At 41.1% G+C, this 27,175-nt stretch overlaps 1 protein-coding gene across 2 annotated transcripts in view; it reads right to left on the bottom strand.

Moving 5' to 3' along the window:
- GALNT15 (polypeptide N-acetylgalactosaminyltransferase 15) overlaps positions 1–25,612 on the bottom strand; it is a 29,688-nt gene extending 4,076 nt beyond the window's left edge. Inside the window, exons 1-10 of one of the 2 annotated variants that reach the window (XM_072925679.1) lie at positions 25,451–25,612; positions 23,991–24,536; positions 18,378–18,544; positions 17,466–17,670; positions 9,303–9,470; positions 8,578–8,695; positions 7,623–7,817; positions 2,742–2,873; positions 1,610–1,711; positions 717–854 (exon numbers count right to left, since the gene is read on the bottom strand). In XM_072925679.1, coding sequence (XP_072781780.1) covers positions 717–854; positions 1,610–1,711; positions 2,742–2,873; positions 7,623–7,817; positions 8,578–8,695; positions 9,303–9,470; positions 17,466–17,670; positions 18,378–18,544; positions 23,991–24,536; positions 25,451–25,476 — 1,797 coding nt within the window. In that variant the 5' untranslated portion in view covers positions 25,477–25,612. Of the gene's footprint in view, positions 1–716; positions 855–1,609; positions 1,712–2,741; positions 2,874–7,622; positions 7,818–8,577; positions 8,696–9,302; positions 9,471–17,465; positions 17,671–18,377; positions 18,545–23,990; positions 24,537–24,746; positions 24,955–25,450 lie in introns of those variants that run through there. The other variant, XM_072925680.1, reaches the window with a different exon arrangement.
- Between the last annotated feature and the right edge of the window lie 1,563 nt (positions 25,613–27,175).

Raw genomic sequence — 27,175 nt, 5'->3', positions numbered from 1 at the left:
GTAGGTGCAGAATTCTTTTCCACCACTGTTTTTCCTATTGCTACAGGTTGTCATCAGCACCACCTCAGTATTACAGACCACAACATTTCATAAGGACCAGTACTTGTCTTAGGAATCAAACAAGATTACAGTAGGACTGTTCCAGAGGATTGCTGCATCCTTACAACTACAGTAGCTGCTATTTTTCCAGGCTGTCCCAGAGCATAACATTTTTCAGTCTTGTTGAGGAATTCCTGCTCTGCTGGGTAAAATTCACTGAAAAACAGTTAATTCCTCTAATAGGAAGTTTGTTCTTCTCTTATAATGCAGGATAAAATGTAATGTTTCCCACTGAAAGCTCCACAAAGGGCTCTCATTTGGGAGGGGTCAGGATTTCCAAACCCTCCCTCAATCTGAAGGAAATAGGAAAGGATTTGCCCTGCTCTTATTTTTACAACTACTGATTCTGATTCTATTCCAAAAAGGCCAGTAAAATAAACATGTAAAACAAAGAAATAGGATTTTAGGTAGGATTTCTGTAGTTTGTATTTCTAAACCAAAAGCTTTTTACATAGCCAGTGCTAGTGGGCAAAGAGACATTCTGGGTTAAAAATGTACAAAAGTGAAATTTGCCCTTCAGGTATCTAATCTCTTCTTCACACACAAATCCTGAAATCAGCCAGTGATCCCACAGTCACAATCAGCTTCCTTTCCCCCATGGTAGAGCCACTACTGACCTCCTGGATATCCCAGTGCTGGTTGCTGTTATCTGTCTCCTTTGTACAGTTTTGAGGGACAACCTTCCCATGTCTGACATCAAAGCAAAGCAGCGGAGCAGAACCAAGTAAGATTTCCTTCATGTTATATTCAAAGTGCTGGGAAAGGAAGGGTTTGTTTGAACAATGATGGATGGACATCCCAGTTCATTTTTAAATGCTAATTCTAAAGGTAATTTCCTGTACATGTTTATTAAGATACAACCCAAACAGGAGTGACAGAGACCAAACAGCCTTGACCCTTCAAAGCAGTTCCCCCTGCTAGCTAATTCTGGCATAACTATTTACCTAAGGAAAGGCTTTGTGAACCATGACTATGTGTAACATAAACCCACCCTATCACAAAATTTTCCAGTTTCATAAATATTTGAACAGAAGGGTGTTTCTGACAGTGTCATCACATGCTGCAGTTTGAAATGTGCCTGCAGCTCACCCTGAGCTAGACCGATGCCAGCTAGGGAGTCTAAATGAATTTACCTCCCACCTTAGACTGCAGTTTAGGCATTAATCTTCAGATTTAGTAACTAATAGGGAACCCCCTCCTCCCCCCTATGTTTTGGAACTGTTATGTATTTTTTTACTGATAAGCTTTCTGTTCCCCAGACACTACCAAATATGCTAAACAAATAAGCCCTTAATTTTGTCTCCTGGAGCAAAGTCTGGGTATCTACCTCAGTGACACATGTGAGTGGTACTTTTCGAGTGGCACTCAGCTGTGGAAGAGTGGGCATTGTTGCCTTAGCACACGCTAATTTTGAACATGCTGGTATTTCCACTAGTATCAACCCAGCCACTTACATCTGCGTGGCACCCTAGATCTGACACAGTGCCTACATATTCAAAGTGTACATTACCTGGGTGACACTGTCACTGCAAGGGGAGAGTTCAATAGACCCTTCTGCAGTAGCTCTTCCAGGCCTGTAATCTGCACAGAAGCCAGTGCCAGTATTGTGAAGCTGTAAGTAAAGGTTTATACTGAAATAAATCACAATTGGATACAAACAAAATATCCTTCAGCTAACATTTTGTGATTGCATCCCTTTATGTACATGATTTTGTTCATAAATCAGGCACTATTTCTTTTCTTTCAGACTTGATATTGCATATTGATTTTGCAAACTAATGTGATATAAAAGGCAGAGTTTCACCAAGGGTCAGTGTTATCCAATGAGTTTTGTTTAAATTAGAGACATCCACTTCTGGGTTTAACTATTTTGATAATTAAAAGAAAGGTATCAAAATGTTTATGCTAGTGGAAATTGCACTTCAATGGGACACTGTAGTCAGAAAAAAACCACAAAATATTCCTGAACAAAAGAAACATGACAATTCTTGTGATTCACACTCAGTTGTTACACTTTTCTCAAGCTAACTTTGAAAATAAAGAGCACATAAAATAGTAAAAGGACACAGTAAAATCTGGCTAAAGATAGCTGAGTGTGAATTAATTAGTAGACCTTTTTGCCTTGTTGGGGGAAACTTCCTTCCAGTAAGGCTGCTGGGAATAAATTCATATTTAATGAATTATAATTATCAACTATGTGTTTAAAAAAAACAAACAACCCAGACATTCCCTGTCCTGTACATAGTCAGCCAGGGAATTGCTATTGCTACCACTTCTGTTCTTTGGGAAGTGCAGGACTGAAGAAATGCTTTTTATTCTCTTTGTTCACATGGGTCAGCACAGAGATATCTTGGATGCTGTGACTTCTGTCATCTGCATGAGGCAACACAGTTCTTTTCCTTTACTAATGGCACCTGAAGAACCTAGGGTTAGGATCCTCTGAGCTGTGACACTGAACTGAATCAGACAGTCTGGGTTCAGTTCCTGGCTGCTTTGTCTTTTTCTTTGTCCTCCCATCCTGGTTGCATTGCCTGTTTGGACCAAGTACTCAGGACATGGAAGTGACACTGGAGTCTCTGAACAATGCAAAAAAAAAAAAAAAAAAAAAAAAAGTTCATTCTTTATAGTGTGTTTTCTCTTACCTTGCCAGAGAGTCTTGGTGTGTCTCCAGGTTGGGAGAGTTCAGGGTACACATTTGATAGAAACCACTGGAAATTTCTACAGCCCAGTCTCTTCTGTAGCTGAAGGCGCTCGCTGCAGTCTGGCTTCTCTGCCTTTATGGAAAAAGGGCAACAAGGTTGCTGGTGTATTTGTGTTAGAGATGCTAGGAGTGGAAATGAATTATTGGAAATGAATGAAATGAAACAGGAATTATTTCTACCATCTTTTCTATTCTGAATGTTACAGATATTCATATGTATCTCTTATGACATATGCAAAGGGGGAGATCCAGCTATAGCCCTTCTCAAACTTTGTGCTAAAACAGCCACAGTCTGGCATTGTGACAGAAGTGTTTCAGAAGTAGCATACATTGTGAAAATAAGTATGTCCTCTAAAAATTATTATTACACTGCAAGATAAGTCAGTCTTTATCATATTTATATTTTAAAGTCGAGACCAAGTTTGATAGTTGTTGCACTGAAATTCAGTGGGATTGTATTAGATTGCCATTTAATATAGAATTTTTCCCACTGATAAAAACTCAATTTCCTGACCTTTAACAGCCCAAATTACCCAGTTACTGTCAGTCTTCTATGATCAGAGGGAGTAAGTGATGACAGAATTTAACCCAAAATACAGTCTATCACATATTATCTGTCTATTATCTGACAGTTACTAAATCCAATGAACAAAGGTGTTCAGCAGCTATAATACATAAAACCTTTTCTATGATATCTCAATTTTCTTGAATTACAAAGACACAAGAACAGCTCTCAACTTTCCTGGTAGCAACTCTCTTATGAAAAAAGACAAATGTATTAAACTCTTGGTGCAGCTACAGGCATCTGTACTGCAAAGGACTGACAGGCTGAATGTTTGAGGGTATTTAGCACTAAAGATGACTAACAGGGTTCTCAAAACCTCTAAGCACTTATGTGTCTAATTCTTCAGTTTCAAAACCACACAAATGCTTTTCTAGATCTCTCAGTGCCCAAATATTAAAAACATCTAACAACTCTTAAAAGTTTCTCTCCTCTTTCTTTCCAGCAGTAGATCTCCCCTCTTCATGTTTCTGCTTTTTAAAAAATGCAGTTTGGGGTGGGATTCCAGGAAACTGGTCTGCACTTCTTTGACAAATATTAAAACTGGGAACATAAGCAGAGAATTGCCAGTAAATAACTTCTTCCCAGACCAGCTCTTTCTCTGTATCCATAAAAAAAGAAAGAAATGGACTTTGTAGCATGGAAAACACTGACCTTGGTGATCCAAGGTGAGGTGTTAGTCTCTAAAGGCAGGGATCAATCCTTCCATATGGCATTGTTTGCTAACCTTTGTAAACTCCACAAGCAAAGCTCAACAGTTGCAATATGTTAAAGAGAACCTCATACTTCAGTGCCACTTTTAGATTCAATAAGCATAACAACAAAATTTAGCAATTCTGCACCACAGAAACCTGTCCTCAAGAGGTTTTCTTGGGAAAGGGGGAGAGAGAGAAGTAAAATGCTTCCCCTAAAAAAAGATATTTCTCATGAGACTCTGCCTTGGCTGAAGAAGGCAGTGGCAGTAAATCTCATTCTATCTCACTAGTTACAGTTTGCATTTGATGCTGAATAAATGATGTAAATGACAAAAAGAAAGTCATTGTCCCTGTAAACCAATCTGAAAGGAAACTGCTTGTAAATTAAATATGCAAACCACACAAGAAAAGGAGCAAAAGAGCTGGTGGCTGAAGTAGTAAAGAGCTGCGAAGAGCCTATTTCATCTATTTAATGTTCGCACCACAGGCATTTTGTGCAAAATGTGATTCAGACGATAAACCAAGAAGAGTTATAAAGCCACCTAAATGGGGGTCACTGGTTGTTTTCTGCAGTGAGCAATAGTGGTGATGACTCACAGAGAATTCTATAGCTGCCCATAGGTGGCTCTGCTCACCCTCTCAGCGCAATAAATCCCCTCAGGGCCTTTTGCCGCTGAGTGGCAATAATGTCCTTGCTTGCTTGTGCCTTTTGAATAACATCCCAGTGCACTGACAGGCTGAAAACATCGGCTGTGAAAGAAAGGAACACACAAAAAGGGCCATTTATGTTATGGTATGCTGCACACAGAGATCATAAAATTGATCATTTGAGGGAGCATCATGCTCAGAAGCAGTAAAAATATTCTGGCTAGAGTAAACTCAGGCAAAAGGTCATGCTGCTTACAGCTAGCTGTATCATTGGTGACTGTAGTTTTTAGTAGAGAAAATTGCTTCTGAGCTGACAAGAAAAGCCTTCAGGGAATTATTAAATGATTTAAAGACCTCACTGCCCATTTTAAAAGGCTTGGTCTAGTGGCTATAAACCTTTGTGAGTCAATTGACAAGCTCCTGGACAGTGGAGTTCAAACCTGCAACACAGACAAGGAGGAAGGATCTCTTAAAAAGATGTGAAAATAAGAGTAAAAAAGGAAACACAATAGTTCCAGACTCTACAATTAGTAGGCTGACTGGAGAGGCAAATCCACTGGTGGAGCATAAGGAGGTTGGACTAGGTTACAAGAGAGAAGTCACACTGATACGCAGTCCTATTCCCCTCCCCACTATAATGCAGCTCCTGCTGGATCTGGCTTTCTTGGCTGATGGCCAGCCCTGAATGACTGAGGCACGCAGGACAGGTATTACTGGAGCCAGTGGTGCTCACCAGTGCTGATGAGCTCATGATAAGCTCACCAGGATTGGTGGCAGCCTGGGCTGTAGCAACCAAGCCCTTGAGTTTGTCATCTCAAGGACTGTGAGCCTGGTGAGGAGCAAAGTCAAGACCCTGAACTTTGCAAGAGCAATCTTTCAGCTGTTTAAGAAGCTGATGAGAGAGATCCCCTAGGAAACTGTCCTTAAATGCAGAGGTGCTAACCAGAGCTGGCAGCTCTTTAAAGCCACTTTTCCTACAGTGCAAGAGCTTTCTCTATCCCAGTGTAGGAAACTGAGCAAGGCAGGCCAAAGACTGAGCAAGGATCTGGTCCTCAAACAGAGGACTAAGAAAGAAATGCACAGACAGTGAAAGTAGGGACAGGTGACCTGCGGAAAGTACGGGGATATGCTTTGAATGTGGGGTGGGGTCAGAAAAGCCAAGGCAAAGCTAGAACAGGACTTGGCAAGGGACACAAAGAATCACAAGAAGGGATTCTATAAATGCATAGGTCAGAGAAGAAAGGACAAGGAGAGTGTAACTCCCCTCCCCACCGATAACCAAGAAGAGTGAACTGGTGGCGACTGATAAGGAGAAAGCTGAGTGGTATTCCTCAGTCTTTGCTGGCAGTCAGGTCTCCATTCTCTCAAGACCCTGATCCTCTGAGTGAGTGGGGAAGGGGAAGGAAGACCCTCACCCTATAAGGGAAGAACAAGTGGGGGATCACTTGATGAAACTGGATAGAAGTGAAGGCTTCAGGGAGAATTTAGAGCAGCCTCCCAGTACCTAAAGGGGGGCTTTCAAAAAGAAGTAGTTTTAAACGCAAAGAGAGCAAGTCTAGTTTAGTTATTGGGAAGAAATCGTCTACTCAGAGGGTGGTGAGGCACTGGCACAGGTTGCCCAGAGAAGCTGTAGATGCCTCATTCCTGGAAGGGGATGAGGCATCATCCCTGAGGCCTCACCCCTTCTCAAGGCCAGGCTGAATGGGGCCCTGAGCAGCCTGATCTAGTGAATGGCATCCTTGCACATGGCAGGGGAGTTGGAATGTGATGACCTTTAAGGTCCCTTCCAACCCAAACCATTCTCTGATTCTATGATTCTGTGAAACGCAGGAGTAAATACGAATGGGAAACTGCACAGTACCTACCCATGCTCTGCCTAAATGCTTCCAGTGAATGTTTTTCTCCTTAAAAATGTGGCATGGTTAAATGAACAGGAAGGTAAATGATACATTTTCATTCAAAACTGCTCACAAGTTTGTCCACTGCCTTGTAGAAAGAATATGATTAGAAGAAAAGGTACCAGAGCCAGAGAATTCCTGAGAACTGCAGCAACATTAACATTATTAATAACATTAACTACACCAACAACATTCTCCACAGCTGCAAGACACACAGTAAGCAAACATCCACTTGTTTATAATACAAGGGATATACAGTTCCTTGACCACCCCTGGTCTGCCACAGAGACTGTACTTAAAAAGCAGGAGTGGCCATTCTGTAGCTATTGGATGGTGTGTAACCTGCAAGATGGTTCAAGTGTAGCTGCATGCCAGGGCTACACCACACATCTGTCTGCAACCTGTCCTAGCTTACAGGCTGCTGGGAATCCAAATTCCTGGAAGAGTGTCTAGTCAGATGTCTGCACCATATTTCTAATGAAAATATAACTTGTAAATAGTGGTGTGCTGAGATCTAACTTTCTCAGTTCAGTTACTTCTGGATATGTCAGTTAAGGGAAAAAGTCCACCTTTTTTGTCACTAGACCACTCAGATATGTTCCCTATAATTTGCCACTCGCCTGTGAATAATACCGAATATCCTCAGGAACCACACGAGGAAAAACAGTAACTGAGAATGAACTCTCTAGGACAGTCCTTTGAGCACACAGGGGTGCAGGCTTCCACTTCAGATGTATCACAACCCTCCATGTATTATTAGTGAAAAAACAAACCACAGCTTTTTGGGGAGTCATTTGGAGAAAAGTTATACTCCACAAGGTTTGATAACTTCAGCACAAGGCTGAACTTAGGCACAAGTTTCTCTGCTTCCTGATCTGACAGCTCTTTCACTGGAAAGTTTAATAAAAAGATTATCTATCCCCTGCATCTGACTGCATACAGACACCCCCACTCATATTCCTCTCCCTTCACCTATCTCAACACAAACCTCCAAAACAAACCACTACAGGTGTCTTTACCTTGCTGATTAAGAAAGCCACTGTGTCATGCTTGTAGAAGTTCTCTTTAAAGGAGCCCAGCCATGTCTCTGCTATTCGGATTTTGTTCCTCACAATGGCCTCTTCATAGGAGAAAGCATGGGGGAAGTGACTTCGATAGACGTGCCCAACTCTGGAGCATGGGATAATTTCTACAAAGCCACCACAGAGCCAGGTCTGAAACACAGGTGAAGGCACAAAAAGATATTACCTTATTTAGATTACTTTTATCTGAAATGGAAAAGCTCCTTTACTCTAGACTCTGCTTCAGGAAATCCTGGAAAAAGCAGGAGCATTATTATATACTTCTTCATACATTGCTCCCCACAGACACAGAGAAGATGTTGGGCATTCAGATCTCTGATTTGACCCAGTATGGCTATTTCTATGCCTTTATGTTTTTCTGTGCACAAATAGTGCAGAGTAGTAGAGAGATCTGGGTGCACACCTTCCCTTATTTGGGACAATAAAAACACTATGCCCTTTGTGCCTTCAATTTTCATTAGTTTTCAATGTCAGTTACTCTTTGTATTCAGCAAAAATCAATACAAAGGATTCAATATAAACAATTTGCTACTAAAACTAAAGGCTGGCAAAGAAATAAAGCTACTCTCCCTTTGGTGCATGCTAACATGCCAGAATAGAAGACGCAGCTTTCAGAGGGTGCCAAAAGCAGTGACTCAGGACTCAGGCAGACAGTGATAGCCAGCAAAACTTCCTTCTTCTGACATAATACTCCTAACTCACAGCAGCTGCATGTTCTTGTATAGTCCTGACAGGATGTGGAGTGTGGGGATAGATTTCTGCAGGGAAGGTTGTAGTCTCCATAACCCAACATGTTCTGCACTGTTTTTACAAATATCTTCTTCCTTTTTCACTCAAGTTCCTTAAAATTGCAAGAGTTAACACAGTTTGATGTTTTAATTAAGGCCCTTACCCTAATAGATAGTTCCAGGTTTTCTGCTCCCCACATGGTCATGTCAGAATCATAAGCTCCATTATTTTGGAAGTAATGTCGATCCATGGCCACCACTGCACCAGCTACTGCAGGACTCCTGTGTAGAAAACAGTTTGGAAGTGAACACCTTGATTTAGAGATAAAGATATTACAAGAGGGTGAAAATTCCATTTCCATAGAAAGAGTATTATAAAATGATTCAATACTGCTCCATATAATCTTGAATGAACTGATTATCGAACGAAAATAAAGGACAGCTGGAGTGTAATTCTAGGATTTTTTTGGGGGAAGGGAGCTAAGAGCTGAATTATCAAATAAAACTCAGAACAGCGAGAACATTGCACACATGTACATTCAAAACAAGAGACAAACAGATCATGACTAAGACATCTCTTTTAACTGTCTTTTGCTCTCCCTACAAACCTCCACACCTTGTCTAGTCAGGCTGTACTCTAGTTGTGTCGATGTGTGGAAAGTATTTGTCACACTGAAAGTGTGACTGCAGTCTAGTTAGAATGATTACTAAAGGCCAAAACACAGCACAAACAAAAAACTTATCCCTTAAGAATTATTAACTGAGCATGTGCAAGTAACCACACCTTTCTGTTGTTATCTAGAAGATGACCTAAGATGACCCAAGATGACCCAAACTGTACAGTTTTGCTGCTGAGCTGGGCAAGGCACGTTGTCTGATGGACTGTTACCTGATAGGGCTGATGGGAGACTGTCGTACCTTCTCTTCATGCTCTGGCACTGGTTCCCAATGAAAATCTAATTTCCAATCAAAAACACCTCGATGCAAGCCCACAGAGTGATAGTACTGAAAAGTCTTCCAGTCTATGACATCTATGACAGGGGAGACGACACTGTTTCTGAAAAAGACAATACCATTTATTTCCAAAACTGAAGTATAAATTAAGTCAGTTCCTCTGTTAGTTCTCTTCTTTGATACTGCCAAGTACAAGCACTCCTCTATATGCTGAGTGCTCTTAATTTCCCTGCTGACAGAAGCTCAGGTGCTCATTGCATGGGAATACTGAGCATGCAGTGAGGAATCTAAAGATCAATAATTTACTGATACTCTTGTACCTTGCATTGTCATTTAACACTATCTAGAATTTTGTTAGGAGTAAATCATCAGAATTCTTATAAAGCTATTTCACACAGGGGCCCCAAACTCTGATGCTACAGGCTCTGCATGGATGCAAAGTTTATAGCAGAAGATAATTTTGGCCTCTCACTCTTTACCACCCTTTGATTTTCCTGTAAATGTTGCACACACTTCATGAGTTTGTCACATCAGGCCAATAGAGTGCACTTAGCCTTAGTTTGTTCTGCTGGTTGTTTTGAAAAAATATTTATTACTGAGCTCATAAGCCAGTGCCTGTTTGTATTTTATTGTTATCTTAGAATGCTCTTGCAAATGCACTGTCACAGGATGGAATCTACTTTTAAGAGCAAGAACAGAGCCATTACACTGTAAGTGGCAATCCTTGAATTTTTTTCTAACTTAAGTTAAATTTGGATTAGTCTGAGAAGTGGTACTAGACACTTCCCTATGGCAAAGAAGTCACAGTATTTCACAGTGTACTTGCACATCCTGCTAGTTCAGAACAGCCTTCAGTGTTCCTTGTTTTCAGGTCAATGATATATCACATTTGGAAATGTTCAGAGTATTAATGAAATGGTATTAGGGACTGCAAGGAAAAAGTGTTGAAGAATAACATTATCCATTTCTTCTCTCTTATGCTAAAAGCATAGTCCCTGGTCTCAGTGCAAAGGCTGGCCTACAGATAGAAGTTCTGGAGAAAAATCGGTAATATTTAAGAGGGATTAAAGTACACTGGAAAAAATTATTATTGTTCTAGAGTAGGACTATCCATGTAGGAAATTATTCCCTAGGGAAAAACTTCCTGTTAAAACAGAGAGAAAAATGAAACTATAAATTTGGGGGCAAAATGTAGATGTTTTATCTCCTTTTTTAAGATGTGTATGTTGGTTGGAAAACACAAGGAGGGAAATTTGCTTGAAACATAAGACTGTCAGTGAAAAAAGGACATCTCAGAAGTCTCCAGTGCAGTGAGACATTTATATTTTTCCATGGCAGAGGCCAGAACCAGCTAAGGAAGATGGTAGCTCTGGGTGATGTTAATGTAATCTTGAAATCTCTACTCTGCCTCTACAATCACTAGAATAATGTTTTTTCAGTATCAGAGTGGGGGAAATGCTCAACTTTGTTTTTTCACAGTTGACATTTCCTGTAGCGGATTTTAGAAGCTCACAGAGAAAGAGACTACTGCTTGCTAGTTGAGAGTACAAAGACGAACCATGCAGAAGATTGCTCTAAAATGACCCAGGTTTTTTTTCCTAGTAAAAGCAGACTATCCTATGATGAGCTTAAACCAGGAAGATTTAAAATAGAAAAGTGATTTTATTTCTCTGCTCAGGTATAAAACCATCCTTTATAATATAAAATAATAAGCACTCTTAGAAACATGCATCTGGTTTGTAAATAGGTGAGAAAATTTTATGGTCACATGCAGCATTTGCAGGCATTTACACAAGAAGTGAGTTCCTGTCATCCTTCCCCAGAACTAAAGAAGAAATGGAAAGAAGTGATATTAAAAAATAATAAAGCTGATATCCTTCCCTGATTCTCCTAATTATGTCCCTGTGATACAATTTTGTATCTATGACACAAGAAACCACCCAGCAGGGCCCTTTCTACTGGAAGCTTTACACACTAAGATCATGCAAAGCAAACTACCTGCTTCTAGAAGTTGCTAAAGGCAGTGTCCCAGTGGACTCACACAAACAGGCATTTCTTTTCTTTGATACGATGGGGGAAATCCATCTGACAAGTTGGATTTTAAATGACTAAATGTCAAAAATGAAAAGTAACAGCAATTTCTAAAGCCTGCTGCATTCTCCAGTGTACAAATATTTCTGACAACTGCCTGGTTGGGAGTGCAGATGCAGCTGCATAGTTCCCACCTCAGTTTGCTGCTGCTTGCCGAAACTCACACTATCTATTGCTACTGGTTTATCCATTCTCATTCAGACAGGACTGAGGAATTAATGGCCCCAGGGTAGTTTATTTTATTATTTCAGATTCAAAAAGGAAATATCAGGAGGGCGTATTTGAGTAGAAGCCAGAGGCAATGTAGACTAAACTTCTCAAAAGACCTTGACCACGCAAACTAGACCACATGAAGTGATCCTGGATAGCTCAGATAGAAACAATGCAAATACAGGCACACTCAGATATATTCTGGATCAGATAATACAAACATCTCAGATTATCCTACGTTTTCATATCATTGTAACTGTTTGAAATCTGTTTTTCTTTTTTTTTAATCCACCTTGAATTTGTTGCCACTATAAAGCTCCAAACTCCAGTGGTCTTTCTGGCATGAGTGCAATTGCTCACAAGAGTAGGCACCACAGTAGTAGTTCTAGTTATTGGGCACAGATTCTTCAATATTTCAATTCAAGAAATATACAGTAAGGACATAATGGATTCTGATAGTTTGGAGACCAAGCAATTATCCAAACTATCTGCAAATTATGACATGGAAAATTACAGTGTTTAAATTGAAAATAACTTGCAGGAATAGGCCATGTTGTATCCTGGCTAAATTCAACCATAAACCACGACAAAATAAAATCTGATCAACTTCCCTACAAAATTATACAGTAAAAACTGATAACTGTGTTTTAGAGCTACTACTCGCGTAGCTTTTTCAGAATGCCAATTTTCAAGAGTATGTTTGTAAGAGTAATTCTAGACCTTTACCTGGTGTAAGAGTACTATAGTCACAATGTAGCTCTGCTGAAACCAACAGAAACACAACTTCTTAAAACTAAATATTGGGAGTGTCTTTGTGATCTGAAATAGAAGAATCTAGTAACTTTATCTTGTGTGAAAATTGGTCAAGATTCAATTTTAATCCTAAACAAGCAGTGCTTTACCCACTTTTTGTTGGTAAGATTTAAAAATAAATAGCTGTTTCTGCATATTCAATGATGGCTTGACATTTGTGTAGTTCTAAATGCAAATTTGCAGTAGATGATAATTGGAAGATGTTCTTAGCTATTCTTGTTTTTAACTGAGTAACTGGCAGACAGCAACTTCTCGGCACTTTGAAATGAAACACAAACTACTGCTAATTTTACTCTGTGGAATCTGAGGAAAGGGAAAAACAGGAAATTCAAATGCAACTAGCAGCAAGGCTTTGAACTGTTTGACTAATCTGTGAATATTTCAAATGCTTGGAACTCACACAAATTACAAAAGGTCACAATTCCATGAAAAAGAGCAACCCAAACAAGAACAATTTCCTGGTTTGGGATTTCTTTACCAAATACAATTGCTAATGAAATATCTTCCCATGACCCTTTAGAGTCAGCATGGACATTATGTTCTTTTTTAAATTTTAAACTAAGTAATACAAGAAGATAAAGATTTAATTAATGTATCCGTTTTGAAGTTTTGGATACACTTTTTTTTTTTTGAAAGTACTTTTGTATTGATTTATACTTTGTTTTGCTGGGAAGGATATAGATCTTAATATGTTTAAGTCCTCCTTTAAATACGGAGAAAAAGAAACCCAAAAAAACCAAACATGAAAATTATGTATATTACTCAACCTATTTCAGGGTGCATCACAGCTTGCAAAAATTAGATAGCTAAGAAATCCAGGCAGTCCCTCTGTTTCTGCACACAGTCAAAATTTCAGTGAGTAACTGAGGATCCAAGTTGGTTCCACAAAATGCTGCATTTCCATTGAGAGCACCTTGCTGGCTAACTGCAGTCTTAGAAATACAGACCACTTGAAATTAGGTAGGGTTAATAAGAAGATAAAATGCAGTGATAAGGAATGTTATAAAGGATTACTTAAATACTGCCTTACAGACCAACTCCAGACTAACTTAGGGCATAGGAACAGTCTACTTGAATGGATGGATGTGGTAGTCTGTTGTTTTGCAGTTTGTTCTTCTGTAGTAGGTTTTAAATATTCCCTGTTATAAGTTTGTAATGATTCATTCCATGTACCCCATTTGGCTTCCCTAATGGTTCAGTCCTGAGTTGTTTACCCCAAGATTTTCCCTGTGAAAGGTTGTAAAGAGGTAGCTTATCTTCTCATAACCTACCATGTAAATGCAGAACATTTACTGAATTTGAAATGAGTGTTATTGACAAATGGGAGATATAAAAACGATCGAGCACAGAAATCCCAGAAGTAGGCTGTTACATGTGAAGTGTATAGAAAGCTTTCAAAACAGGATGAACAGCATGGAATTGCATGCTCAGATGCTGGGGTTGTGTGGCCTCTGAATGGATAGCAATCATGCTTCCCCAAGACTGTGAGAAGTAAAATAGATGGATTATGTATTTGGTAGCTCAAAAAGCTGGGATATGGGCCACTGAAAAGTGGGGAATCAGAATAAAAGAGATGAAGAAGCTGTTCATCTTTACTGCAAAATATTTCCTTTCTCTCTTGTGTATTAACATAAAACCAGAACCACACAGAAATTTTCTGGACAGCAGAACTCTTTCTACTCCTGTATCTACAAGCAGAGGCTTGCATTTATTCCCAGTGGGAGCACACAGATGATGAAACACCTTTCCACTGCTATGCTAACTTCTTATTCTGTATATCAGCATTTTCATTAAAGATCAGTGACCTAGAATCATAGTACTAAGTGAAGGCACTTTGAATTTTAGAAACCAGATAAGCTTTTTAAAATAATGTAACAGGTTTCTGTTTCCTAATCTAATATTTGAGCTGTGATATAGGCAGTGCTCCAGCACAGAGAGAAACAGCCTTTGCAATGAGGAGCAGGGGAAGGGTCCTAATGTCCAGCTACCTGTTTGCAAACCACCCCTCTGTCCATAGCAATGGTGCCCAGGCCTCTTTTACAGGTGGAGCTCCTTGTCAAGGATATCATCAAGGTTCATTTTGCTTTCATGAAGTATTTTCAGGAAATAAGTTTTGGAGGTTTTTGTTTTTAATTAGCCTGTTTCAGCATGGTGGCCACTGCTTTTAGATCAAAGGAACAACATTTTTAAGGCTTCATGGCACAGTTCATTATATGCCCCCTCTGCCTTTTCCTGCCTTTGGACAGAATACAAAATAGCTCTGCAGTCACCTGGAAAAGGCAAACCCTTCCAAAGACGACTGTAACAATGGCACAACTGCATTGTTTTGTGCCATGCTACTCACCTGGAATTAGCCTGGAACACAAACAGTTGTAAAATAAAGTGATCTGTGGGGTATCTCATGTAGTTTTCTAATATTGTCCAGGTACCTATGGTATTTATCCTTGAATAATCAAAATGTCAAGGAATGCTTTAGAAACCACTGAACCATTCTCTAGGCAATATACTAAGCTGATTCACAGGTTCCCAGTCATTTTATTAGCCATGGTTCACTGAACTAGTCCCAGTCAAGGTGCTCAAAAAGTGTATATTCAAAAGATTTTGGAATTACCTAATACTTTTTTTTCCAGAAAAATAAATTAGATTGGGTTAGTGAATAAAGCCATCAGGTAGGGAGATGAAATGTCATTACCTAGAACAAGTCAAATATCTGCCAAGTATTTCTGTATAAATATTTCTATACCTGTAAAACTGGGATAATTTTTCTTATATTTATCCTACAGTCTACTAAAATCTGTGAGTATCTATCTTATTGTGAGTATGTTCAACTCACAGTGAAATCTCAATCTGGGCAAGGATCTCTCAGCATCACTCTTAAGACAGATTGCAATAATAGTGACACACTTGGATCAGGAGTCTAGAAATTAGGCTTAATGACCATTTTTAAAGTTAAAACCACTCTATAGCTCCCTTAAGCACCTGCAAAGGTTTGAGCTTTGAAAGGCTTCATTGGTCCTAGCCAGTAAACAACTCACTCACTCCAGGTGATTGTTTTCCCATCCTGTCCCTCCAGCAAGAGTGCATGAGTCGCAGTTTGATCGGTACATTAAGAAGAGGAAAGATGGATATTTCACCAGTCACTCTCAACTTCCTGTGCTTTCCTCACTTGGGTAGTCTCAGGGAGTGCACATGATTCAATTTAACAGCTACTCAAGTGCTAAATGAAGCCAAGTTGACTATGCTAATGATTTACCATTTCCATGGTGATCTCCAGGCAAGCATTACAAGCAATTTACGAAAAGTCATGAATTAATTTCCTTATCAAGTCAGTGTAATTGTCACCATTCTTCAGCTGGAGAAAGAGGTACAGTAAGGGAAGGTGACTGCCAGGTGCCTTAGACCTTATCTTCCCTCCTCAATGGAGGATGTCTCCTCACTAGCAGTGACAAAGCTTCCAAGGTCAGACACAGTGACTGATAAAGCACACTGAAAGAGATGGCTTAACCCATACTATTATCCAATCAGTTTTCCACCTTTGCTTCATTAATCCAATTAGATATTAGTTAATTCACTGTTAAAGTCTGCTCTCCTGGGGTAGTGAATGAGCATATGGGCCTTATAAGGGAAGAGAATTCCCTTCTCATTTCCTGGTGACAGTGCTACAGACTCTCTGAATGATAGCAGACTTGGAGGCTTTGCATTCTCTCAGGAGGGATAATTTTTGACAGTGAATTTTTGATATTGTGGGGTCCTAACTTCTCTCTTGCTGTTGTAATTCTACCTTCACTACAGCTCTCCTCTGAGACTCTTTGTAGCTTTTAATTTCAGCAATTTCAACACCCTTGAATAAGGACTGGCCAATAGATACACACAGTAGTTTTGCTTGAACATCAAAAATGGACTATAGTTCAAGGCAGAAGAATCATGAAGGATATTCATAGAAAACCATCTAATTTGTCAGCAAACAAAAAATAATCTGCTTTTCCAAGGAGAACCTTTTTGAAAAGAATATTCCTGGCATTCTAGGACAGCATTACTCTTGCTTTCAGTATTCTTAATGTTTTCATTCAAATGAGGTAATAATTTCTAAAAGTTCACATTAATTTTCTTGTAAGCAAACATAATAAGCCATAAACCCAGCTTCTTCCAGTGCCTGGGAACAGCCTTTAAAGGTGTTAGCATGACTATTTAACAGTCTAGTAAGAGTTTAAAGGTCTTTTTTTTTTTGACCTGTATAGCAATTTTTTTTCCCAAGTGACAAGTTAATGTACAAATTTTTCTTTCAAAAAAGTTCCCTTTAATAACAGATTTACTGACATGTAAGCCTAGAAACATTTCCAGTAGTTTTAATGTTTTCAAAGGACTGCATAGATGAGCTCAGCTGTACATTAGAAAGCAGGTCTAAGAACCACCCTAAACATTAAATACTCAGAAATATGAATCTCTACCTTACTCTGTTACTTTGGGCTCTGTGAAAGAACCTGTGATTAGCTGGACCTGCCTAGATTGCCCTGCAAGTCTGAGCTTTTTCTGTGGAAGAGAAATGGTGGCCAAAAGGTGACGTTGGTACACAGCCAAACTGGCTCAGAAGGACAAAGCATTTTATTCTTGGCTCCATCACTGAGACAGCTAAAAAGTAAAACCAATGGAGTCTTGCAGTAGTCTTCTCTGGTGGATGTTTGCCGACTCACAAACAGGTTGAGACTGAAGCCTCTTTTAATTCAGACCACCAGGAAGCCTTCTAAAGTTTCTAAGCTCTAACTGGATACAAATTCTAAAATTTACACTGGGTGTAAAGTGAGGGTCATCAGCTGTGATCTATCCTGCTTCCCACATATCCGAATAATGCATAGGCTGATAAAGTAGAAAATAAAAGAGATGTGACCAGAAGCAAGAAGATAACCAAGGCAGGATTACAAAAACTACCCAACACTTTCCAAACACGTCCCTTTCAGCAGAAATGAGTATACCCAGGGATATTTACCGGCTGCTGGAGAGCCTGGCCAGGAGGGGTTCCAGCCAGCCCTTCTGACACTCGCAGTGGGAATCCATGAAGATGAGCACATCCCCAGTAGCCCGTGCAGCTCCTAGCATCCGACCTCGGATGACTCCAAGCCTCTTGTTGCTCCGCATGAGCTTCACACCATCCAGCTTAGAGATGTATTCACTCAGAGCTGACTTCAGGGACCCTGTCAGAAACGGAACAGTCACTGAAATGTTTTAGCTTTGATTCAAGCTGTTATAGAAAAGAAACACGTAGTAGGAGATGCTACTTCTTGCTGGCAAAATGTTTCAGGGGCATTTGTTTTAAATGGCCAAGTAGGCCACATTTCAAATATTTCTACAGCAGTATAATGTCAAAGGGAAGTGGAGACTAATGGAAACTGAGATTCACAAGTTATGAAGCTGTTCCTGTGGGAATCTTAATAGCCTCCTTTCCTGTTTTCAGCAAAAGGTGGATGCTCTCATCATCTCATAAAATACACAGATGAGAGTGAGATACTACAGGTGTTTGGCTTTCCCAAGCACTTTAGATTACTTCAGCAATGTGGACTTTTCCACTCTATGCTTCAGCCAAAATCCAAGTCTGGAAATTATGACAGCAGATCTGGTCCAGTGGGAATCCTAAGATTTGCATACTGTGATCTTATTTTAAAGTAAGAAAGTTCAGAGTGGTTGTAAATGATGTGGTGGAAAAGCAGAAACGTATTTCAAAGTCAAAAGGCTACGCTAAATTCTAGGGATGGATAGTGAAACCTGGGCTCTCGGCTGTGCTTAGCTCACTTCCTGAGAGTCCTTCTTTGCCTTCTCCTCTCCTCACACAATTCTTGGAGGAGAACAGTTTCTTCCCCAGAGTTTTGGAAAAATAACTCACACACAGAGAAATGGGAGCTACCTTGCTGGCTGAGATCGTCGACTAGGATGATATCCTTGAGGAAGGCCTTTGGGGCTGTATCCATAATGCTGTGCACAGTTCTCAGCAGAGTAGACCAGGCTTCATCATGGAAACAGATGATGACACTAGCAGTAGGCAGACTGGAGTCATATTTTTGCTGTAGGCACCTGAATGGGTGAAATGAGGAAGACACTGGAAACACTGGAACAAATGGCTAATTTTTTTTCTCAGAGCAAAGTTGCAAGCAGCACCTAAATCTTCAGGGGTGGAGAGCGGTTTAAGATCTCAACTCATTTCTAAGAAAAGGAAGTACTAAGGTGTCCAAAACTGGAATATGAAGTGAAAATATGGGAACGCCACTATCAAAACTATAATACAAAAAGAGGAAAATGTTCCTGTGTTCTGGGATAGTTTTTTTCCTGTTCTGTCTGCCTCAGAAACCAGACCTCGAACAGAAACAGTCCAGAACATAAAGAAAAAGTGAAGATAATTAGAGTAAGGGATAAAACAGATCAGCCAGTTTCCACTAATTTCCACACTCCACAAGTAAGAGAGAAAAAAGCAAACAACTGCAGTACCATTAAGACTAAAAAATGAAATAACTCATCTGCACAACACATCAGTGTACCTGTGGATTACCTGACCAAGATCCTAGTGAATGAAGCCAGTATCTCAGTCCTTTATGGTAATGACATGGATCCTTATATGGGCCATGATAACAAATATAGATACAATTAAGAAAGAAAATGTATTTTCACTATAAGGTTTGTACAGGTTGCTTTTCCAATAAAAATTAATCACTGCTGAATGAGACTCCCAGCTGGGAGTCAGTGTGCAATTGAACCAGCAGAGCAGTCTGGGAGTGGGTGGCATGGTGCAATGTGGACAATACAGTTTTGGGGGTTTGTTCTGTCATTGTTTTTCATTGTCTTGGGCTTGGGGAACACTGCCTGCAGGGAGAGTCTGCCTTCTTGTCTTTGTCTCAGGAGGCCATGTGGCACTGGGTAATGAGAGGGCCCACCATCTTGTCTTGGTCTCGGGAATAACTGCAATACACTGCCAAGCCACAGGAACATCCCCCTGGCATCTTGTCTTTGTCTCTGGAATAACCACTGCCATTGCCGAGACACAGGAACATCCCCCTGCCACCTTGTCTTTGTCTCAGTGGCCATGCAGAGCTAAGGCAAGGTGGTGAATGCCTTTTGTGTGTAAAGCACCTGCTCTTTTTGTATACTTTTGTTATTAGCATTGCTGATGTCACTGTGTGTTTCTTACTCCATTGCTGTTTGCTTTCAGTAAATTGTTACTTCAACCCACAGTCTCTCCTTTGTCCCTCCCTCACCAGAGGGGAACAGGGGAAAATTTAATTCCCAGCTGGTGTTAAACCACCACAATAACTCGAACATTTAAACATGACAAACACTTCCTATTCATCCTCATAGAAACTGAATATGAAAACCATTTATTCTGGTGTGAGGGTGCACTTTTTCCAGAAAATGCCTTCAAATGCCCATTGTAGATATGCAAAGACTATGTCTATACACTGCTTTGCTGACATTAGAAAGCACATTTAAAAAATCTTTTTATTTCCCAAATAACAGTCATTCAATGTCCTAACTAATTTAATCTCCACCAGCAAGATTTCTTCAAGGAATTACACAATTGGCTGAATGTAGTCCATTGTTATTTCAGCATTTTTGGATTGCCAAGCAAATAATTATACAGATTTTACAGTGGTTGTTAAACAATTGGCTACTCAGCAGAAATTAATGTAAGGGATATAATTTCAGTATTTCTGTTTATTAATGTTTTACCTAGTGCTTCCGTTCATGGATTGAGGTTCTATGCTGCTAGACACTATCCAGACACAAAGCTGCTAATCACTTAAGAGACTCCATAGTCTGAATGATTAATACACATAAATGGTTACTACAGATGCACTTCTGGGAATATATATCTAAAATTAGCACAATCTTAAAAATTTATTGTATTTTTCAATATTTAACATTATTTTTTTGCATAGAAAGGAAAATTTTCTTGATTATTTTTACACTCTAGTTAATCTGTATTGTCCTTGGTTTACTAATTTTGTATAATCAACAATACTCACAATTGCCTCACAATTTCATATAGGTGATTGTTTCCGTTTTCATCAGGATCAAGAAAAGAATATTCTCACGACATGAGAGTGAATATTTTCAAGCAGTAGAATTGAGAAATAATTAAGAAAAGTGAAGATCTGATGCAGTTCTTTTACTACCAGGCAGCTTCTAACCAGAAACATTCTATAGCTGTTAGCACCTAGTTGCTAGTACTGTGGTTATAGCAAGAAAATAAGACTGTTGTGAAATCTTAATTGGAAAAGATGAACACATAACCTTGGAGGCGAGTGCTTAGTTGCCATGGAGATTGGCAAAGACTTGCAATATAGATATCTAATCTTCACAAAAATGCACAAGGGTACTGGCATACAAAAATACCTTCCTTGTAATTTGGAGCAGTTTCATAGCCTGTCTATCATAAATTGGCATTTCAGAAAGTCAGGGCTGTGACTGATATGAGACATAGAGATTTAATGTAATTTGTGAAAAACAAGGAATTGTCACATGCAGCAATGAACAGAGAGCAATTCTGACAAGGCAAAGGCAGAGCTGATACGGACTCCCACTCACCTTCAGGTAAATGTTTAATAGAGATTCAGCTCCAAACAGCACTCCAGAGGAAGCTATACTTTGGTAATGAAACTTAAAACTTTTGTAGATACATTGTGAGTTTCTTTTGCTATTTGACACGCAAACCCAAGAGAGGAAAACAGACCTTTCTTTTGAGCAGAACCCCCATCATAAAAGTCACAATGGCAGGCTTGATTCAGGTGCCCCAGGAGAGTGTCAGTCCCAGCTGGAGCAGCTGACAGCATCAGAAAGCACTTTGAGGGATCAAGGTACCTCAGAGGATGGGCCACTTCTTATGTGACTTATTTGCCATCCAATTTCAGGTGACATGAGGGAGACTGAGTCCCTGGAGGTAACTCACTGAAACATCTCTAATTGGTTGGCTTCTCTCTAATTCAATAATAATAGACATTGTGATGAAGAACAAGATGCAAAACGAATAGAGACATAGACAATCTGATTCTGGTTTGCTCTCTTTTTACACTGCTGTAAAACTGGACTGACACAGTTGTGAGCCAGGTCCCCAGAGTAAATTACACCTAAAAATCATCATTGTGGTTTGTGTGTTGTGCCATAAGGGACGGGTCTGGCTTAGATGTATTCTGCTCCAGGTTTATGATCTGGATTTAAATCAGCCTCAGATGCTGACATCTGGGGTTTCTGGACTCTGTAAGCTGTGGTGTTGATAACTCTTTAGGCTGTAACTAGTGAGACAGCAAAATCCACCCAGGAGCTCTGAGACCATGGCTTAAATGTTACCAAGATCAGAATTACCTAAAGCTTGTTGGATGGCCCTTCAGCTGCTAAGGTAAAACTGATTTTTGGTTTTCAACCAAAGGCAGTAAACCAGGGTAGTCATTCCTTCTTTGAATGTTACATAGTTTGAAGAGTTAGCAGTGAAAAAAAAAAACTGAAATAATATCACCATGTCATTATTTAATGGAGTTAACCAAATTAACACTGAACCTAGTCAATAAGTACAGAAAACACTCTTTCATGTCTCTTTCTTTGAGACTGTACCCTTAAAGACTGCCAGCTGTCTTCAAACATGTGAAAATGAACACTAGAAACAAAATCATTCTGTGTCTGATTTAAAATGTTTTCCATTACATCTTTCTGCCGTGTCCTGGGAGAAAGCTACAATTGTTTTTGTTACAGGAGACAAGACACCACACAACCCTTGCCCTCCCCCTGAGAAGGGAAGCATATAATAGAATCAATTAGGTTGGAAAAGACCTCTGAGATCATCAAATCCAGTCTTTGACTGATCATCACCTTCTCAACGAGACCACAGCACTATGTCCATGTCCAGTCTTTCCTTAAACACTTCCAGGTTCAGTGACTCCACACCTCCCTGGACATTTAATTCCAATGTTTAATTGCCCTTTCTTTGAAAAGAATGTTCAACCTGAACTTTCCCTGGAACAGCTTGATAGTAGATACACCTCAGATCCTTTTTAAGAAGTGTGATGAGCAGCCCCTCCTGGGCTACTGGGGCAACTGGCTCTCAAGTCTCCAGACTCCAAATGTAACACCTGGGCCTTCAAATGCAACATTTTTTCACAGCGGCCTTAAGCCTGGCTGCTAACAGATACGGTGGCGTTGGCAGAGCTTGTCTGACACACCAATCTCCACCTTCCTTTCTGCCAGGAGTTTTCTTTCAATAGTTGCAACAGAATCACAGGATATTCTGAGTTGGAAGGACCAACAAAGATCATTGAGTCCAACTCGTGGTCCTGCCCAGGACACCCTAAGTGTCACATCATTTGCCTGAGCGCATTGTCCAAACTCTCCTTGAACTGTCAGGCTTAGTGCCATGACCACTTCCCTGGGGAGCTGTTCCAGTGCCCAACCACCCAGAGGGTGAAGAATTTTACCTAATATTCAGCTTAAACCCCCCCTGACACAACTGCAGGCCATTCCCTCGGGTCCTGTCTTGGACACCACAGAGAAGAGATCCATGCCTGCCCCTCCTCCTCCCCTTGTGAGGAACCTGTGAACAGCAATGAGGTGTCCCCTCTTCTCCAGGCTGAACAAGCCAAGTGACCTCAGCTCCTCTTCACTTGGCTTCCCCTCCAGACCCATTGCAATCTTTGTTGTCCTCCTCTGGACACTCTTTAATAGCTTTATAGCTTTCTTATATTGTGGTGCCCAAAACTGCACACGATATTTATTTAAAGTGAGGCCACACCAGTGCAGAGCCGGCTCCACATTTATGAGTGACCACCGGGCCACTTTTGCTCTGGAAGAGCTGAAAGCCCCAAGTCTTCACTCATTCATCACTTGGTAAGCCCAGTGACACTATAGCTGTGGCAGGTGGGCCTGGCCGAGGAGGGAAGCCGCCAGTCCTGCTCCCTCGGCAGCCCAGCAGGCGGGCGGGCGGGGGGACGGACAGACGGACAGACGGACAGACGACAGACGGACGGACGACAGACGGACGGACGACAGACAGACGGACGGACGGAAGGACGGACTTCGGAGAAGGGCGGGGCCCGGGGCGCTCCCTGCCCTGCCTCGCCCGGCACCTGCCGTGACGCGGGCGCCGGTAGGGGGCGCTGCCGCCCGCTCGGCCTCAGGGCGCGGAGCCGGAGCCGGGCCGGGTGCGGGGGTGCCGCGGCAGCGCTGCCGCCGCCCCCACGGGCGCTGTGCTCCGCGCCGCTGCTCCGCGCACCCAGCGAGCCCCAGCTGCCCCTCCCGCGCCGTGCCCCCCTCCGCCTTTGCCGCCCGCCGGCTCTGAGGGCTCGAACCACCTCCCGAAGGAGGCTGGGAGCGTGCCCGGTCTGAGGAGCGGAGCGCCCGACCCGGACGGGGAGTTCGATAGGAAAGACGCGAGGTCTAGAGGCAGAGAGGTGCGGGGTTTGCAGGAGGAGAGGTTCGGGGGGACGCGGCGGCGGGAAGGAGGCAGGTTTCCCCCAGAAGTGAAATAGGGTGTTTTACTTACAACGGGTGCCGTACCTCAGGCAGGTCCCGGCGCAGCGCGATCCGCTCGCTGAGCAGCGCGTTAAAGCCGTGCGCCTCCAGGCCGAGCGGCCGCTCCCCCGCGGCAGCCGCTTGCCCGTCCTGCAGGGGAAGGGGCAGCGGCCGCGACTCCGGCCCCCCCTCTGCCTTCCCCTCCGGCCGCCGGCTCTGCTGCTTCACCACGCGATAGCCCTTCCTGGCCTTGCTGTGGTTCCTTTTGCCGGTGGGCGACACGACGGCCATGATCAGCTCGTCCTCCCGCAGGGAGATGAAAGGCGACAGACCATCCAAAGGGTAATACTGCTGGCTCTCCTCCTGGGTTTCCAGCATCTCTTGGGTCTCCACAAAGTCCATCTGATACCCTTCCCGGGGGTTGAACTCCACAGGCTGGAAAGTCCCTTCCTTGCTCTGGTTGCTGGGAGGTGGATTCAGCGTTGTAACCATCAGTAGCAAAAAACCCAGCATCAGAAACAACAAGAGAAACTGCAGCTTACGTGATCCATATCTGCACTTCTTCCTCAAGAACATACTGTTGGTGACAAAATTATACAGATGGTCATGTTAAATATCACTTGAATCTTCCTCAGATTTCAGTCTTCGGGTTGCACAAAAGCCCTGGTTGTCACTATCTGCCAAGAGGATTTTTTTGCTCCCTTCACATTTCACTGGTGCCATTTCATACTTTCCTCTCTGTTTACAGAAAAAAAAATTATAACATTCCTATTAATATTGTACTTACTGTAGTAAAATGTAGCATGGATCCAGTGAGATAAAGTAGATCCTTTATTACACGGAGTCACAGCTTAGCTAGGAAAGTGCATGCTTTGCTGATTGAAAGAGTAGCTAAAGCTTTGATTTTTTTTTTCCCCTTTTAAAATTCTAAGTTGAAAGAAGTCCCGTTTCTCATAGTTTCCTTCCAGAGTAGATCCTGCTTCTTCAAAGTTTCCAGTTGCTGCCTGGATTGAAGCACTGTATCTCTGAAAGCAGATCTGACAGCTCTCCCCCGTTCCGAGGCTTCAAGTTAACTGTGATCAACAGATGAGAAGTAGTCCCTGACTTTGTTTCACACATAACTACGGCACTCAGTCAGGAAGCACTTTGCCAGACATAATACAGAGCAATGTGTGTGTCTTTCTCTTGGTCCTAATGCCCTCACTGTGCTTGTCCTATCAAACCAAAACTTTGCAAAAGCTGTAAGAGGTGAAATACAAGAAGCAGAATGTTGTATTAGAAAAGAAAACAAGCTTTTCTAAGTAATAAGCTGAGAATGCACAGAGCAAGAATCAAGAATTTTATAAACTGAATAAAAGATGGAGAGCACATGTTTTATTTAAGGTTAGATTTATTCATATGACAATGTGTTAGCTGGAGTATATTTAATATCAAATAAATATTTACAGCTGGAGGGATTTTAACACTGACATAAGGGTGCCAAATTATCACCTGGCAAGCTGAAGTTGTCTCCTCATCCATAAATTTGGTATTGCAGGGCAAGCAGCACTTCAAGCTTTCGTTAGTCCAGGAATAATATATATATAAAAGCCTGGGCTGAAACAACAACCACTGACACTGAGAGAAAACAACAACTTCTGTGATTAAAAGGGGAGCTCAGTCTCTGAAGTCTGTTTGCTCATACTGCTGGCATGGGTGTTACTGGGCATGGACTGTGGCATTTTTTTGCTGCAAGATGAGTGCTTGTCCAATGGTAGAAGAGGTGAGAAAATCCACGTGCTTCAGCATCACATGCCTCTTGGTCTGGCAGGCAGAGATCAGGGATGGATGCAACTCAGGTGTTGCCAACCCTTTTGATGCTGGGGGCATGGGATGTGGTATTTTTCATATCATGCAATATTCGATGAGCAGAAAGCTCCTGCTCCAGGAGGCATGTGATTACTGGAGATTTTCCACATTCACAGATTTACAAAAAGCCCTACATTTCTAGACATTATAGCTAAAAGAATAGCCTGAAGACAGGCATGCAGTATACTCTAAAGGAAGCCAAGGATACTCCCTTTAAGATGTCCTGTAAGTTCAGACAATGGTTCCTAGAATACAGCTTCCAAAAAATTAAAAATGGGAGGACACCTACTTTCTAATTAAAATGCTTCACAACTTTCAAAAGCAAGGATGGTATAGAGCACCATAAGATTGCTGGAGGCAAGTAGTGTCTCACTTCTGTGTGCACTCCCCTAAGCAGCTTATACAGAATGCCTTGAGGGAGTGTGACTGGTCTGCTGTGTCTTGGCACCTTCCCTACATCAGCTGTTCTTTAAAATATACAGAACTGCTTTAATCATATCCTGGAGAGAAGGAAGATTGAGCCAATATTTTGATACTTCACCATTGTACATATTAGCCTTTTTTAGCTTAAATTCACACAAAAGTAACATCCCAACTCACCTTCAGCCCTGAGAATATTACTTTCTATCCTGCTCTTCGTAGGGAAAAAGAAGTATTGATGGTTTCAGTTCAATAGGGAAGCAGCACACATTTGCATTTAAAAAATTGGAGCTTGAAAGCATTCATTTAAATAACAATCTTTCAGCCATAGAATGACAAAATGAAATGGAAATGAAGAGACCTGTCTGAGATATTCTCCAAGAGCTGGCACAGTGTCTTGCAAAAGGTTCGGTTCCACAAAGTCCCATTATCAGGCATATGGAATAAAATAAAATAAAATTAAAAGGAGAAACTTAGGAGTGTGTGGAATAAATGGGAGAAAGCATTACTTTCTCTTTTCCTTTTTTAACTTTTCTGGGCTACCTGAGTATTTTGATTTAATTTAATTAATATTTTTTTCCCTGGCTAAAATATTTTAACAAGATGCTGTAACAAGTCTGATCAAGATAATTCTAGCCTTGAGTGGAAATCACTGTATAAATTCTGTCCTGGTATGTTCTGTATTGCTGAGCAAATCTGCCTGGGTCACTCATGCAGCTGAATTCAGCTACAGCTGAAAAGACACCCAATTAACAAATTTACAGCAATCTTAGACACTTTTGGGACAGAGCTGATAGGTAACATTATCACTGAAATGTTCATGTGGAGTTCAGCCTTTTAACATATCCTGACCATTTTAACAAAGAAGAAATGAACAGTTACAGAAGATGTTTGTTCTGTCTAGGCAATTAAATGTGCAAGTATAAAACACTGGGTGGCACACTTCCA

Source organism: Taeniopygia guttata, chromosome 2 (genome assembly GCF_048771995.1).
Source record: "Taeniopygia guttata chromosome 2, bTaeGut7.mat, whole genome shotgun sequence".
Taxonomy (NCBI): Eukaryota; Metazoa; Chordata; class Aves; order Passeriformes; family Estrildidae; genus Taeniopygia; species Taeniopygia guttata.
The sequence above is the reverse complement of the archived record's forward strand: the minus strand, read 5'-3'. Positions and strand labels throughout refer to the sequence as shown.